The sequence below is a fragment of the Rhinopithecus roxellana genome, chromosome 3 (genome assembly GCF_007565055.1).
Source record: "Rhinopithecus roxellana isolate Shanxi Qingling chromosome 3, ASM756505v1, whole genome shotgun sequence".
Taxonomy (NCBI): domain Eukaryota; kingdom Metazoa; phylum Chordata; class Mammalia; order Primates; family Cercopithecidae; genus Rhinopithecus; species Rhinopithecus roxellana.
In genome coordinates this window covers 163,628,554-163,643,937 of record NC_044551.1, presented here as the reverse complement: position 1 = coordinate 163,643,937, position 15,384 = coordinate 163,628,554, and the positions used below count along the sequence as shown (strand labels likewise).

At 46.1% G+C, this 15,384-nt stretch overlaps 1 protein-coding gene across 5 annotated transcripts in view; it reads left to right on the top strand.

Annotated features, from left to right (window-relative positions):
• MCC (MCC regulator of WNT signaling pathway) overlaps positions 1 to 14,258 on the top strand; it is a 486,531-nt gene extending 472,273 nt beyond the window's left edge. For all 5 annotated transcript variants that reach the window (XM_030928032.1, XM_010375821.2, XM_030928033.1 and 2 more), the window contains 2 exons: positions 10,858 to 10,980; positions 12,685 to 14,258. In XM_030928032.1, the coding sequence (XP_030783892.1) occupies positions 10,858 to 10,980; positions 12,685 to 12,865 (304 nt within the window). In that variant the 3' untranslated portion in view covers positions 12,866 to 14,258. The remainder of the gene's footprint in view (positions 1 to 10,857; positions 10,981 to 12,684) is intronic.
• Positions 14,259 to 15,384: the final 1,126 nt, after the last annotated feature.

The window sequence follows — 15,384 nt, the reverse complement described above, 5'->3', positions numbered from 1 at the left end:
AGGGTCCAAGAGTAACCTTACAGGATGTGAATCTGATGGTTACCCTGTAATAGTTTTCTGTCGTTGTGCAACAAATCATCATAAATGTGGCTTAAAACAGCACCCGTTATTAGCTTGCAGATTCTGTGCGTCAGCAGTCTGGGCACAGCGTGACTGGCTTCTCCACCTGGCGTCTTGCAGGGCTGCAGTTGAAGTGTCATGTGGGGCTGTGTTCTCTCCAAACAATTCTGTTGGTGTGGGGACTGTCAGCTCCTAGAGCCCTCACACTCCTTTGGCGTGGCCCCTCCATCTGCAAAGCCAGCAGTGAGAACCTCCCTCGGACAAATCCCTCCCATGCTCTGACTCGCTTTCCAGAAAGAGCCCAGACCCTGTTATAGGCTCACCTAATCAGGTCAGGTCCACTCAGAAAAACATCTCCTTATCTTAAGGTTAGCTGGGGGACCTTAATTACATCTGGAAAATTCCTTCACAGCAGCAACTAGCTTAGGGTTTGATGAAATAACTAGGGGAAGTGTGTGTACACTAGAAGGCAAACATCTTGGGGCCATTTTAGTATTCTGCCGATGGTACCCATCACTGACAACCTCCCGTGGCTCTGAGTGTGTCCAAGCTCCTTGGTCAGTTGTGTGATCTCGCCTGGGCTGTTTTCCATGCTCACCCCTTACCCATGCCTCCGCCTACCCACACCCGCCTACCCACACTGCCGCACGACTGCTCTTCCTCTTCTGCGCCTCTGGGGCTTCACTTTTGCAGCTGCTTTTACCCCGGCCCCACCCAACCGCATTCCCCAAACATTCACATCAGTGTGACTTCAACCTATCTGTAAAATGGATCCGGATGGTCCCTTCCTCCACCTCCCAGCAGAAATGACACCGTCTCCCACTTATTTTTTGGTTCCTATGCACCATGAATTTCCTTCTCTCATAGAACACTTCATTGCTCGTTTCTTAATGTGCCTGGTTCTACCCCCAACTCCCTCCTTGCCTCTCAGTCCCCCCACAGAAAGAGAGTCCTTTTAAGGCCAGGGGTCATGGCTTACTCAGCCAAGTATATGACTCCAACTCTGATGTCTTCAGCTGTTCCTTCTAAATGGTCCCTAACTTATCTCAGCCTCACGCCCACTAGACATCTCCACCCAAATATGCTAGAGCCTCAAAACAGCACATCCAAAACGATTCTGTTTCTTCCTGCCCTTTGAAGAATTCCTATTTATGTTAAAAATCCCCTTCTCCTAATGATCCAGGATTATAACTTGTAAGTCTCCCCTCCCTACCTCTCGTCAGCAGGTCATATTTCCTTAAAATCCCTTGCATTCCTTTCCATGGCCCTGACCCTCAGAGCTCCAGAGTAGTGTCCTGATGGGCCATTCTGCAGTTCCATTCTGCTGCCAGAACACCTTAAAACATACTTCAGATTACGATGCTCTGCATAAACACCTTCAGTGCCTTGGCACTCAAGATTGTCCGTAGGTCCCTAACTTAACTTCCTAGCCCATATTTCAAATGTTTCCCCATGCTTGATCTGTAGTCCAGCCCCTCTGGACAATTCATCTTTTCCAAGAGCACACCCTTTGCTTTATCCTTGATTCTCCCTCATCCTTTCCAATCAGAATGCTCACTTTCCTGAAGCTTCCTTCAGTCACCTCCACCATGCATCTTCCTTCTATTCTCTGAGACTTCTGTGGTACTTTTTTGAGACAGGGTCTCACTCTGTCATCCAGGCTGGAGTATAGTGGCACAATCACAGCTCTCTGTAGTCTCAACCTCCCCAGGCTCAAGTGGTCCTCCTACCTCAGCCTCCCAAGTAGCTAGGACTACAGGCGCACACCACCACGCCTGGCTAATTTTTGTATTTTTAGTAGAGACAGGATTTCACCATGTTGCCCAGGCTGGTCTCAAACTCCTAGGCTCAAGTGATCCACCCACCTCAGCCTCGCAGAATGCTGGGATTACAGGCGTGAGCCACTGTGCTGGGCCCTAACCGCTCTACCCGTCAGTGGCCCACAGAGCCCTTGACTGTTAGCAGCGCCTTAGAAAAAGCCAGCAAGACTCCTCAAAGTTCAAATCCATGTCCAAGTTCAAAACCATCCACCCAACTGTAGAAAACTTCCAGACTTGCAGGAACCAACATTTGTCCATGAATGGAAAAAGGATGACACTAGTTGACCCCTGTTTCAGCAACTGTGGATGAATACTGTTTTTGAGCCACATAAAAAGTGGGATAAAATGAAAAGGGAACTGGGTGGGGTGCTTTTTAAAAGGGAGCCCCCACTGAACAAACAAGCAGCACAATCTTGACTGGTTCATTAGGAGGATCATTATTGTAAAAGGTGCTGTTTTATTTAAACTTGCACTTGCTGATTCTTCATATTTGGTTGATTTATAAAAGCAATCAAGCAATGGAAGTTGTGCTTAGAATTCCATAAAAGCACATGGGTCTGCAGGACATTAATGGAATACAAAGGCTTCATTAGCATGCAAATAAACTGCTGAACCCCAGAGCCAAGTGCCTAGAAGCACAGAGGGTGAAGACTGAGGCTCACTCAAGGGATTGAGAGGGTTGTTGCTTGAGTAATTGAGATTTATTTTACTTTTCTGTCATCCCCCCAACATCCCGAAAGCTCAAAGAGAAGTAGGCCTCACCTGGGACCTCATAAAGGGAGAGTGGTGGAGGGCTCTGGAACACACAGCAGCCACTGGCAAGGCCTGTGAAAACTCCAGATGGATTTCCTAGACAAGAAACATGTTCGTAGCAAAGTCTGGGCAAAAAAAAATTAGACTGCTGTTGTCCTTGTGCTGCTCCTCCTGGCAAAACACAGCCACAGACATACCTACGGAACCTCATTATCTGGGGACACTTGAGACTTAGCTCTGCAGGGCTGTGCTGTTAAGCAGAGGTCTTGTTTATCTTGCACTCTGCTGTATTCCCTTTATGAATCGCAGGCTCCTTCAGTGAGATGTGTAAGGGCACAGGCTCTGCAGACAGAATCCCAGGTGGGAGTCCCAGTTCTGCAAGTGACTGGCTGGGGGCAGGTCTCTTAACTAACCTTAAGTTCCTCATCTGTAGGCCAGGTGCGGTGGCTCACGCCTGTAATCCTAGTACTTTGGGAGGCCGAGGCAGGTGGATCACCTGAAATCAGGAATTCAAGACCGGCCTGGCCAACATGGTGAAACCCCGTCTCTACTAAAAATACGAAAATTAGCTGGGCGTGGTGGCAGGCGCCTGTAATCCCAGCTACTCAGGAGGCTGAGGCAGGAGAATCACTTGAACCCTGGGGGTTGGAGTTTGTGGTGAGCCCAAGATCGCACCACTGCACTCCAGACAGGGCGAAAGAGCAAGACTCCATCTCAAAAAAAAAAAAAATTCCTCACCCTTAAAAATGAGAATCATTATAGTACTGACTTCAAACGTTATGTGGGAATTAAATGACTATCCTTATAAAGGACTTAGAGACAGCTGTTATCTGCTGCCTGGATTTTCTAAAAAATAAGTAAACATTGTGGTGATTACCATGAAGGAAAGGGGATGATGTGATACAGTCACTGTGAAGACTTTTTTTTTTTTTTTTCCCAATAAAGTAACTGTAGTTCGCAATGAACAATATGAAGGAAATGGCGAGGTGTGGGAATGTCATAGCTCTGGGACATGAGTTTAGATAGGTGGTCAGGCTGCACCTCTCTGGGAGGTGACACTGAAGCTGAGATGAGGAGGAGAGAGGCAGAAGCACATCCGGAAGAGGCCCTGGCTGTGCAGGGGTGTGCTGAGGACCTACAGGATTCCAGCAGGGCAAGGGTGATTCCAGCAGCCCAAAGGGCCAGCAAGCAGCGCTCAGGTCAAGCAGGGCCTTAGGTCCGGGCAAGACCACAGGGTTTATTGTAAGTGTAGGTGAAAGGCACTGAAGGGCAGTAACATGATCAGATCTGTCATGTGAAATGTTACCCGGATGCTGTGTGAAAACCAGGGCAGAGGGATGCAGGGGCGGAGACAGAGAAACCGGTTAGCAGGCTGTCGTGGTTGTCCAGGTGAGAAGTGATGACCACTTGGCTAGGTGTAGTGATAAATGACAGGATGAGACTTGGTAGATAGGGTTTGTTGTTGAACAGATGTGGAGAATGAGGGGAGGAGGAGTTAAGCCTGACTCCAAGTAACTTAAACCGCCTTTGCAAGAATTTTATCAGTGAGAAAACTCTTGACAGGGAGATCTGAGCCCAATGAGTAACCAGGTGAATGGTGGTGCCATTAGCCCACACAGGAGAGAGAGTGGCTGTTGGAGGTCATTTGGGAAGTAATCCTCTGGACATGTGAAATCACAGATGCCAGTTAAGAGGCCACCAATAGACAAGTCCAGAGATCCAAGGAAAGGCCTGAAGATAAGTGTGGAAGTTTTTAGGAAAACGGAATGGAGGGTGTCCATTAGAGAAAAGGGTAAGATAAAATACAGGCCAGGTCCAAGTCCTAAACAATACCTAGTATTTTGGAGTGGAGTATAGAAAGGGAGCAGCCAATGAAGCAGAATGAAATCCAGGCTCTGGAGGCCTTGTGCAAGCCATGAGCAAAGAGGCGGTCAGCCCTGCAGGTGATGCAAGCAGGTAAGAAAAGGACAGAAGGGACCGGACCGCTGGATGCAGCAACGTGGAGATCACTGGTGAGCTCAGTGATGCACGTCAGTGGAGATAGAGCCTGACGGGTTAAAAGTAAGTGGAAGGTGAGGACGAGAGAAATCACGTATGCAGACAATTCTCTTAGTGACTAATTCCATGTAATCAGCAATTACTAAGAAATGCCAGGCCTTGTGGCTGCATGGCTGTGACTCCCTGCGGTTTGGTCTGATTACAGCTCCTCTGACAGGTTTCCTGGCCGGCTGCGAAGCCACTCACAGCCTCATTGGGACTGGGCTCTTGCCCGATGACTCCTGCAGCTCCTCATTTGGACTCGAATCACAGAGTACTGCTGCTGGCCTTTTTATTTTAAGGAGAATACAACCTCCTTACTGATTTGCTCATGAAGCTGTACTGCCAGGTTACCCAGGTACACCAGCAAGCACCACTTCCGAGGCTTGCTTCGCTCTGCCCAGCTTACTGGCAAGCCACCTTGGTTTTCGTATTACCTTTAAATTCCCACCAGGAGTCTGCCTCTTAATTCCCTGTGTATATTCCACTACCTTGAAACGTATCCCATTATGTTTCAATTAAAAATCCACCAGGTGGGGTTACTTGGGCCTGTAATCTCAGCATTTTGGGAGGACAAGGTGGTAGGACCACTAGAGCCCAGTAGTTTGCAACCAGCCTGGGCAACATAGTAAGACCCTATCTCTATAAAAAAAAAGTTTTAAAAATTAGCCCAGCCTGGTGGCACACACCTGTAGTCCCAGCCACTCAGGAGGCTGAGGTGAGGGGATTGCTTGAGCCCGGGAGGTCAAGGCTGCAGTGAGCTGTGATTTGTGCCACTGCACTCCAGCCTGGATGACAGATCAAGAACCTGTCTCTTAAAAATAAATAAAAATAAAAAGTCCCGCCCTGGCTCTGTCATTAGATTCATATAACCTTTTGTGACCAGGAATAAGAAGCCCAAAAACTGAAGTGGGAAGACATGGAATTGAGATCCATGTGTGTACTGAGGGACTTGGGTTGTCACAGTCATTACAATCCACCATTGTTCTTGCTTGATGGTATGGGGTATATTTGTGAGTGCTGATACTACTGGGAATAAAAAAGGAATGGATTATGCATTTCTGGCCATTCCAGGAAACATTGAATACATTACTATTGAAGATGCATATGGAATGTGTAGTGTTTAATTTTTGCTTTCTCATCTGTGAAGCCAAGAGCGAGCTTGTTTTGGCCTATCTCATATACCTAAACCATGTAAAATCTTTACTAAAGGCCAAATTTAAATTAGAAGTAGAAAGGAACAAGAATGGTTGAGGTTTCAATGTGACTTGAATTAGTAAGCTGTGTTTCTTTGCATTTTCCAAGTCATCCTTTGAAAACTCTGAGGAAAACTGTAAACTTTATCAGGTGAGCCCCATGCTTGCAATTTTGCACATAAATTGAGAAAGTCAGTTCCAGGAGTAACTGAAGCTCATCCTCAGGTCCAGGTGAGGAACTCTTCTGCCTTACGCCCGTCCCTCAAGTTTGCCTGATAACAAGAGTCAGCTGGGGCACTTGTTAAACTGCAATTCCTGGGTCTCAACCCAAACCTACTGAGTCAGAAGCCAGGGAAAATATCTGGTAATATTGTTACTAGAAAATTTATCAATTCAGACCCCAAGAAAGGGTTCTTGGATCTTGTGCAAGAAAGAATTCAGGGCATGTCCATCGAGTAAAATGAAAGCAAGTTTATTAGGAAAGTAAAGGAATAAAAGAATGGCTACTCCATAGAGCAGCCTCGGGGGCTGCTGGTTGCCCGTTTTTATGGTTATTTTTTGATGATATGCTAAACAAGGGGTGGGCTATTCATACCGCCCCCTTTTTAAACCTTTTTAGACGTTGCCATGGCATTTGTAAACTGTTGTGGTGCTGGTGAGAGCGTAGCAGTGAGGAAGACCAGAGGTTACTCTCTTGACCATCTTGGGTTTGCTGTTTTGGCTGGCTTCTTTACTGCAATCTGTTTTTATCAGCAAGGTCTTTATGACCTGTATTTTGTGCTGACCTCCTATCTCATCCTGTGACTTAGAATGCCTTCACCACCTGGGAATGCAGCCCAGTAGGTCTCAGCCTCATTTTTACCCAGCTCCTATTTAAGATGGAGTTGCTCTGGTTCACATGCCACTGACAACATTAAACAATTGCTCTGGAGCAGCACTGTCCACTAGTGATGTAATATGAGCCACAAATGCAAGGCATGTATGTAATTTTAAATTTTCTAGTAGCCCCATGAAAAAAGTAAAGAGACACACACGAAATTAATTTTAATAACACATAACCCAGTATGTCCAAAATATCTCAACATGTAATCGGTATTTTTTTATTTTTATTTTTTTCAAGACAAAGTTTCGCTCTTGTCACCCAGGCTGGAGTGCAATGGTGCGATCTCGGCTCACCACAACCTCCGGCTCCCAGGTTCAAGCGATTCTCCTGCCTCAGTCTCCCGAGTATCTGGGATTACAGGCATGCACCACCACACCCGGTTAATTTTGTATTTAGTAGAGACGGGGGTTTCTCCATGTTCGTCAGGCTGGTCTTGAACTCCCGACATTAGGTGATCTGCCAGCCCCGGCCTCCCAAAGTGCTGGGATTACAGGTGTGAGCCACCGTGCCTGGCCCCTGTAATCAGTATTTTTTAAACTAAACAGATATTTTACATTTTTTTTGTGTTGTCTTCAAATTCCATTGTGCATTTTACACCTACAGCACATCTCAGTTTGGACCAGACACATTTCAAGAGCTCAGCCAGCCACCTGCATAGCTAGTGGCTCCTATGCTGGACACAGGTCTAGAGCAGCTGTTACTTGGCAGTGACTTAGCGTTTCTTTGGGTCCTGATGAGTGATGCTGAAGTCATGGCTCTTATACTGCAGGTGTCTGCCTCACTCAAATGAAAACAGATAAAACTAACCCAAATTTTAGGCTTAAGTCTGCAGTTTGGCCTTGTCTTTGCATCTTTAAATAAATGAGCATCATAGTTCTTTCCTGGGGTTTCTCCCAGCGGTTCACTTCCATTCCCTTCTGAAGGCCAGGCAGTTCTGAGCTCCCAGCAATGGCTACTCCCCACCCCTGCCACAACCCTAAGCTGGGGTTGGCCTGGGTCTGAGAGAGCCTCTCCTTCCCTTCTGGGGTTCTGTCCTCCTTCGGAGCCTGCCAGATCCGGAAAGCTCCCTCTGGTCCCCTGAGGGCCTGCGTGCTGGGGAAGGAAGCCTTTTGTCTTGTGGAAGGGCTGGGATTTCCACAGTCTCCCTGTTTGCTGAGTGTGGATAGGATTGGGGGAGGCTGGGGATTTGACTGCTCTAGGTAGCATCCCAGTTTTTTGTTGTGAATTTCTTACTGAGTTTGTGGTTACATTTTTAACTCTCTTCAGTTTTTTTTCCTTTTACACTATTAATCAACATTAGAATGAAAGATAAAGGGTTCTAAATGGTAATAAAATATAGGGCAAAAAACCCTTCCCTGCCTCTGCTGGAGGAGGGCTGCTGAGAAGGCTGAGGAGGTGCTGCGGGGGCAGGTGGGGAGGAAGGGAGCTCCCCTCCTGCAACAATATCCTCACTGCTGGTAGGAAATGCTGCCACTCTCCAAAGCCGGGAGGAAATGCAGCCAGATCTGAGATGTCCTGGAGGCTGCTAGGCCCCAGGAGAAACACAAGCTCCTTCCGGCTTAGCAGAGGCGGGTAGGAGGACTTAATGAAAAATGAGTTCTGGGCTGACAGCTGGTTGCTAGACTTCCGTTAAAGATCCTGCCCCTTCCATCCTTTCTCCCAAAAGCAGGCCTGGATTTTGTGTTGTAATTCCTTTCTTCATTGATGAGTTTGGAGACCTTGACTTACCTTTGTAGTAGCTAAAGACAGAAATGTACAAGATTAGATATATGAAGAGCCAGGAAATGAGAACCAGGGTCTGAACCATTCGGGCACCAGAAAGGAGCCTTCTCACCCGAGGTCACATTCCCATGCCGTTCTTATATGACTCTAACTTGCACTTTACACAAAACATAGAAAACTGTAAAAATATCTGGCAATGCAAAAGTGAGTGAAGTAGAAAATGAAAGCCTCCCATCAACCCCCTTCATGAGTTAAGCATTGTTGAGTTTGTGTTTCACCTTCTAGTCTCTTACTACAGTGTCAGATATTCACACTCAGCTTTTCAGTTTTTACAAAAATGGCATCTTTACAACTCACCCTTTTTGCTTAATGTATCAGATATCCTTCCAAGGCAGTGCATGACCATCTGGTTTTGTTTGTTTTGAGATGGTCTCACTCTGTCGCCCAGGCTGGAGTGCAGTGGCAGGATCATGGCTCCCTGCAGTCTTGACCTTCTGGGCTCAAGCGATCCTTCCACCTTGGCCTCCTGAGTAGCTTGGACTATAGGCATGACCCACCATATCTGGCTAGTTTTATATTTTTTGTAGAGGTGGGGTTTCACCATGTTGCCCAGGCTGGTCTTGAATTTCTGAGCTCAAGTAATCCACACTCCTCGGCCTCCCAAAGTGCTGAGATTACAGGTATGAGTCACTGCCCGGGGCCCTCCATCTGCATTTTAAATATTTTTCAAGCAGAGCATTTCAGTAGCATGGGTAGGCTGTGATTAACCAGTTCCCTGGTTGTCTCCCTTTATTAGGCATTATTGTAACCAGTGCCTAAGTGAATCCAACTATAAGTGATGTGTCTTTAGGAACTGTGCTCCTGATATCACTGTAAAATCAATTCCTAGAAGTCAAGTTGCTTAGTCAAGGGGCATGTTCATTTATTATTTTGCTAGATCCTACCCAACTGTCTTATAAATTAATCATGCAAATTTACATTCTACATACAGTGAGTCCTTTTCAGAGGAATTCCTTCCCTAAATCCTGGTTTCTTAATATGTCCCAAAGAATCAAATACATTACCTTCAGTGAGTTGTTCTAAAGCTGTTTTAACAGTCACTAGAAGCTGTCACCCAGGCACGGTGCTCAGCGTTGGGGGTGCATTGGGGAAGCAAACCAAGTAAGGTCCTTGCCACTTTAGAACCAGACACGACCGCGGGGGAGCCTGATGGCTCCAGCACATAATACACTGACATAGTGCTGAGTGTGATATTAAGTGGAGGAACACTGTGCATGTGATAGAGGGATCTTGGAATCATAGTCATCAGGAAGGCATGATTAGTGTTTCCCTGCTGGGTCTTGTGGGAATAAGAGGAAGGCAATGAGCTGACTGGACACTGGAAACCTCCCTGAACTGACTCTAAGTCAATTGGCTTGGGTTACCTTACCAAAGTAGTAGAGAGTCCACAGAACTTGAAGCTGCTTTGCCTATGGAGGGCAGGTAGTCAAAAGTGCAAATGTAATTTCATGGGAAATAAGGACCCTTACAATGAGAAGAGTATCATATCTATTCCCTCTACCATTTTTTTTGTTTTTGGCAAGGTGTGATCATGTTGGTCTCAATGAGTAGGGACCTGTTCAAGGTAGGTTGCTGAATCTGAGTGGTTCAGGAGATACTTAGGACACTTGAAAAAGAAAGGGATGGAGACTGAGATGGGGGTTTGTGGTCAGGCTGCACTCATTGCTGAGGATCTGGTATGCCAGCAGTAGAAAGGAACTTCTAGATTAGCTAGAAGACTAGAAACAAATTCCTGTCTTGTTTCTTTGACACATGAAGATCTTTAAAAAGCCTTTGCCGGCCGGGCGCGGTGGCTGAAGCCTGTAACCCCAGCACTTTGGGAGGCCCAGACGGGCGGATCACGAGGTCAGGAGGTCGAGACTATCCTGGCTAACACGGTGAAACCCCGTCTCTACTAAAAAAAATACAAAAAACTAGCCGGGCGAGGTGGCGGGCGCCTGTAGTCCCAGCTACTCGGGAGGCTGAGGCAGGAGAATGGCGTAAACCCCGGAGGTGGAGCTTGCAGCTTGCAGTGAGCTGAGATCCGGCCACTGCACACCAGCCTGGGCGACAGAGCGAGACTCTGTCTCAAAAAAAAAAAAAAAAAAAAAAAAAAAAAAAAAAAAAAAAAAGCCCTTGCCATTGAAGAAATGGGTTAAATCTGCATTTGAGAATGAATTCATTCAGGCGACAGCAGCACTGTTGGGCCCTTTAGTATCTTTTCTCTCCCTTGCCTTTAGGCTTTGCAAGCTAAACCTTCCTCTTCCTGCCACCACTTCCCAGGTAGTGGGCAACTCCAGCATCATCTCAAACTATTCCTGGCATATTTTGTCTCTCCTTGATACAGAGAAAAGAAGTTGAAGGCCAGAGTTCAAGAGCTGGTGAGTGCCTTGGAGAGACTCACCAAGAGCAGTGAAATCCGACATCAGCAATCCGCAGAGTTCGTGAATGATCTAAAGCGGGCCAACAGGTAAAAATCTCCCTATACCCAGCCCCCACCGCCCTCCCCCAGGTGGTACTTGGACTGACACCCCGCATGTAGACACAGCACCAGGGATGGACATTTCCCTAACTCTTGAGAACTAACTCTAGAGAGTGGGTGAGTCCCTACCTGGCGCTCTAAAAACCTGGTCTTCCTTACAGCGACCTCTCGCAAGATATTCCACTGAAACTAAGAAATGCTCAGTAACAACATCCTCTGGCCAAATGTAGCATACTGTGGTATGTGCCTCCTGATATTATGTATCTTAAGGGTTCTGAGAAGTCATACAATAAAAAATCTGTTTAAGCAGTATTTTCCAAACAAAATTGGCTATGGAATTTATTTGAGCAACACAATCTCCACTGGAATACTTTAGGAAATACTGCTCTGGCCGGGTGCGGTGGCTCAAGCCTGTAATCCCAGCACTTTGGGAGGCTGAGACGGGCGGATTACGAGGTCAGGAGATCAAGATCATCTTGGCTAACACAGCGAAACCCCGTCTCTACTAAAAAAAAAAAATACAAAAAAATACAAAAAACTAGCCGGGCAAGGTGGCAGGCGCCTGTAATCCCAGCTACTCCAGAGGCTGAGGCAGGAGAATGGCGTGAACCCGGGAGGCGGAGCTTGCAGTGAGCCGAGATCACGCCACTGCACTCCAGCCTGGGCAACAGAGCGAGACTCCGTCTCAAAAAAAAAAAAAAAAAAGAGGAAATACTGCTCTAAGACTCGGCTCAGGACTCTTCTCTATAAAAAACGGAGGACCTCAAAGAGCTTTTGTTCCTGTAAGTTGTAGTTATTAATACTTCTCGTGTTAGAAACTAAAACCAAGATAAATTCTTTAAAGTTTTTATTTCATTTACAAAAAAAAATGGCATTTTTATGAAAAACTATTTTCCAAGAAATAATTAGAAAGTGGCACTGGTCTTAGAATTCTGCAAATCTTTAATATCTGGCTTAATAGAAGACAGCTGGGTTCTGACGGTTGCTTCTGCAGTCAATAGTATGTGGATATCTATTGAGAACACCTGGCATCATCCAGCTCTATAGTTGGAAATAAAAGCTCAAGATCTCACAGACCTCCTGAATGGGTTTTACAAATCCCTGGGGTGAGTCCTCAAACTGGGAGAACAGCTGTAAGGGTAATGACTATACATGGACTGGACTTACCTGGGCTCACTGTATACCCTCACCCACCAGGCGTGAACTGGTGGGGGCAGTTCAAAAGCCTATATATTCCATGTTTGGCTTTGCAGCATTGGCTTATGGTCTAATTTAATACTCTGAGTCCCACCAGCCCAAAGCATAAAGGGAAGCTAGAACAAGAACAATCTCTCTGCTCTCATCCCAGGTATGGTCACTGATTGCAGTGCCTCAGGAATACACTCCTGTAAGGGTATATGTTGCAAGCAACCATGGAGGAACAAACAGGCCCACTATTTGTATTTATCCATTTTGGACTTGGCCAATTTGGATTGTTGGTTTGACTCTTAGAACCCCTTCTAATATGTGAGAGTGACCAGCATCTAGCAATCCGGCTGGTTTCATCAGGGTTAAGCCAGTAGGTGACTGGCCATTGAGTGTTGACATCCTGGTGCTGTCCCTCCTCTCACCACTAGATTTCAGATTCTTACCGAAGAGGCTGAGTGATCTTTCTATGAATCTTCATACTAATTTCCCTTCATTCCCACCTAGCAACCTGGTGGCTGCCTATGAGAAAGCGAAGAAGAAGCATCAAAACAAACTGAAGAAGTTAGAGTCGCAGATGATGGCCATGGTGGAGAGACATGAGACCCAAGTGAGGATGCTCAAGCAAAGAATAGCTCTGCTGGAGGAAGAGAACTCCAGGCCACACACCAATGAAACTTCGCTTTAATCAGCACTCACGCACCCGACCTCTGCCGTGGGAAGTAAACTGCAGCAGGCCACTGAGGACAGAAGGGCCCATGTTCTTGTTGGGAGGAGGAGGAAAGGGAAGGCTGGCAGGTAGGTCGGCACTTGGACAATGGAGTGCCCCAACTCAGCCCTTGGGGTGGACTGACCATGGTGACACAGTGGACTGTATCCAGAGGTGCCCACTCTTGCCTCCCTGGCCCACAACAGCATGTAAACACATGTTCTGTGCCTGCTCAGCAGAACCTTGTTTCTGCTTTCAGCATTCACTCTCTTTCCTCTTCTGGTCTGGCGGCTGTGCATCAGTGGGATCCTAGGCATTTGTTTCTGTAAGATTTTCCATTGTATCCTCTTTTTGGTAGATGGTGGGCTCTTCTAGGATCTCCAGTTTCTCCTCTTTCCTCCTGCTTCATGGGAAAACAGACGTGTGTGTGCCTCCAGCATTTAAAAGGACTGCTGATTTGTTTACTGCAGCAAGGCTTTGGTTTTCAAGTCCCAGGTCTCAACTTTAAGATAGAGACGGTCATAAGAGGTGTTCTCTGGGAGTTACAGGTCATGGGAAGAGGGTAGACAGGTGTTACTTACAGTCCCAGATACACTAAAGTTACAGACCACCACCAGGACTGTGCCTGAACAATTTTGTATTGAGAGAATAAAAACTTCCTTCAACCTTCATTTTGGAGGCAGGGCCAGGAAGGGAGCATTCTCTTGATTCTGGGATTTCTCCCTCTCAGTGGAGCCTTATTAATATCCAAGACTTAGAGTTGAGAATCTTTTTGATACCTATAGTGGAACTAAAATTTTATCAGGGGTTTCTTCAAGAGCAGAGAAACATTATTAGCACGTCCTGCCCCAGGGCACTACATAATTGCTGTTCTGCTGAATCAGATCTCTTCCACATGGGTACATTTGTAGCTCTGGACCTGTCTCTACCTAAGGGCAAGACATTGAGGAGATACTGAACATTTTGCAAAACTGATCACGCCTACTTAAGAGTGTGCATAACCCCCAGTTCAAGACTTAGCTCCTGTTGTCATGATGGGGACAGGGTGAAGGAATGGTTGTTAAGGCTTCTTTTCTGCCCCCAGATACATGGTGATGGTTAGCATATGGTGCTTAAAGGTTAAAGTTCAAGCAAAGCGCACACAGGGCTAGGCAGGACCAAAGTACCTGAATTCTTTCAGGAAGGTCTTCCATCTTAAAACAAATTCATTATTCTTTTTCAGTTTTACCCCACCTCTGTTCTACACTGATACACTTGAAGGACCATTTACTTTTTTTTTCTGTAGCACCAGAGAATCCATCCAAAGTTCCCTATGGAAAACATGTTCCAGTGCCACAGCTGACTACAAATTAAACTTGATGAGGTTTCTGCAGTAGAGTCTCTGTGTCCATGAGCTATGGGTGGGTCTATTTTCAGAGCATGATACAAATTCCACAGCCTTCTGTTCAATGGAGGATATTCCAGCCACCAATTTGGAGGGTAGACAGTTCTATCCGAAAAGCAACCACTGAGAGGCCAGCAGTGGGGCTGCCCATCTCCAAAACAAAACAAAAAATCAATTGGTTTCAGTCTAGAAGGACCGGCTTTGGGGTGCTTTGATCACTATGAAAATGCCCACTGGTTTCTATCCATCATTTGGTCAGTTAGGTCCTGTGATTTTTTTTTTTTTATTTATTTTTTATTTTTTATTTTTTTGAGATGGAGTTTCACTCGTTACCCAGGCTGGAGTGCAATGGTGTGATCTTGGCTCACTGCAACCTCTGCCTCCCGGGTTCAAGCGATTCTCCTGCCTCAGCCTCCTGAGTAGCTGTAATTACAGGTGCCCACCACCACACCCAGCTAATTTTTGGTATTTTTAACAGAGACCGTTTCACCACGTTGGTGAGGCTGGTCTCGAACTAACCGCCAGTGATCCACCCGCCTCCGCCTCCCAAAGTGCTGGGATTACAGGCATGAGCCACTGTGCCTGGCCATTCCTGTGATTTTTTAAAAAATTAATTTTTACTTTTCATATAAAGTTGCATTTTGTCATGAGGAAAATGTTTTGGCTAAAGCCAAAAAAAAAAAAAAAAAAAAAATCAGTTTTCACCCTTTTTCCAGCTTGCCTAGGGAAACGTCCTCCCTTGAGCAAAGTGGGATGTGCATGGCTCTTTTGTGATTAAGCAGGCATCAGACGGACAGTTTTCATTTTCACTGACACAGAAACATGGGGCTGAAGCAGGAATAAAATCCTGCCTACTGACATCTGTCTCCATTCTTGCCCCAGGTAAAGTCAGAGAACCTCCCCTTCTTGGCCCTTTCATTCACCCAGGCAGAGGCAGCTTCAGCTCCTGTGAAAGGCCCCAGTTTTATTCATTCTACCTGACCTTAGTTTGAGTTTAATACTTTCAAATATGTGATGATTTGGGTAAAAACTATTTTGCAGGCAAAAGTGTTACTTTTATAAATATGTATAATAAAAAAGCTATAAAAGTTCTTCCTTTCCTTGTATTTTTCAA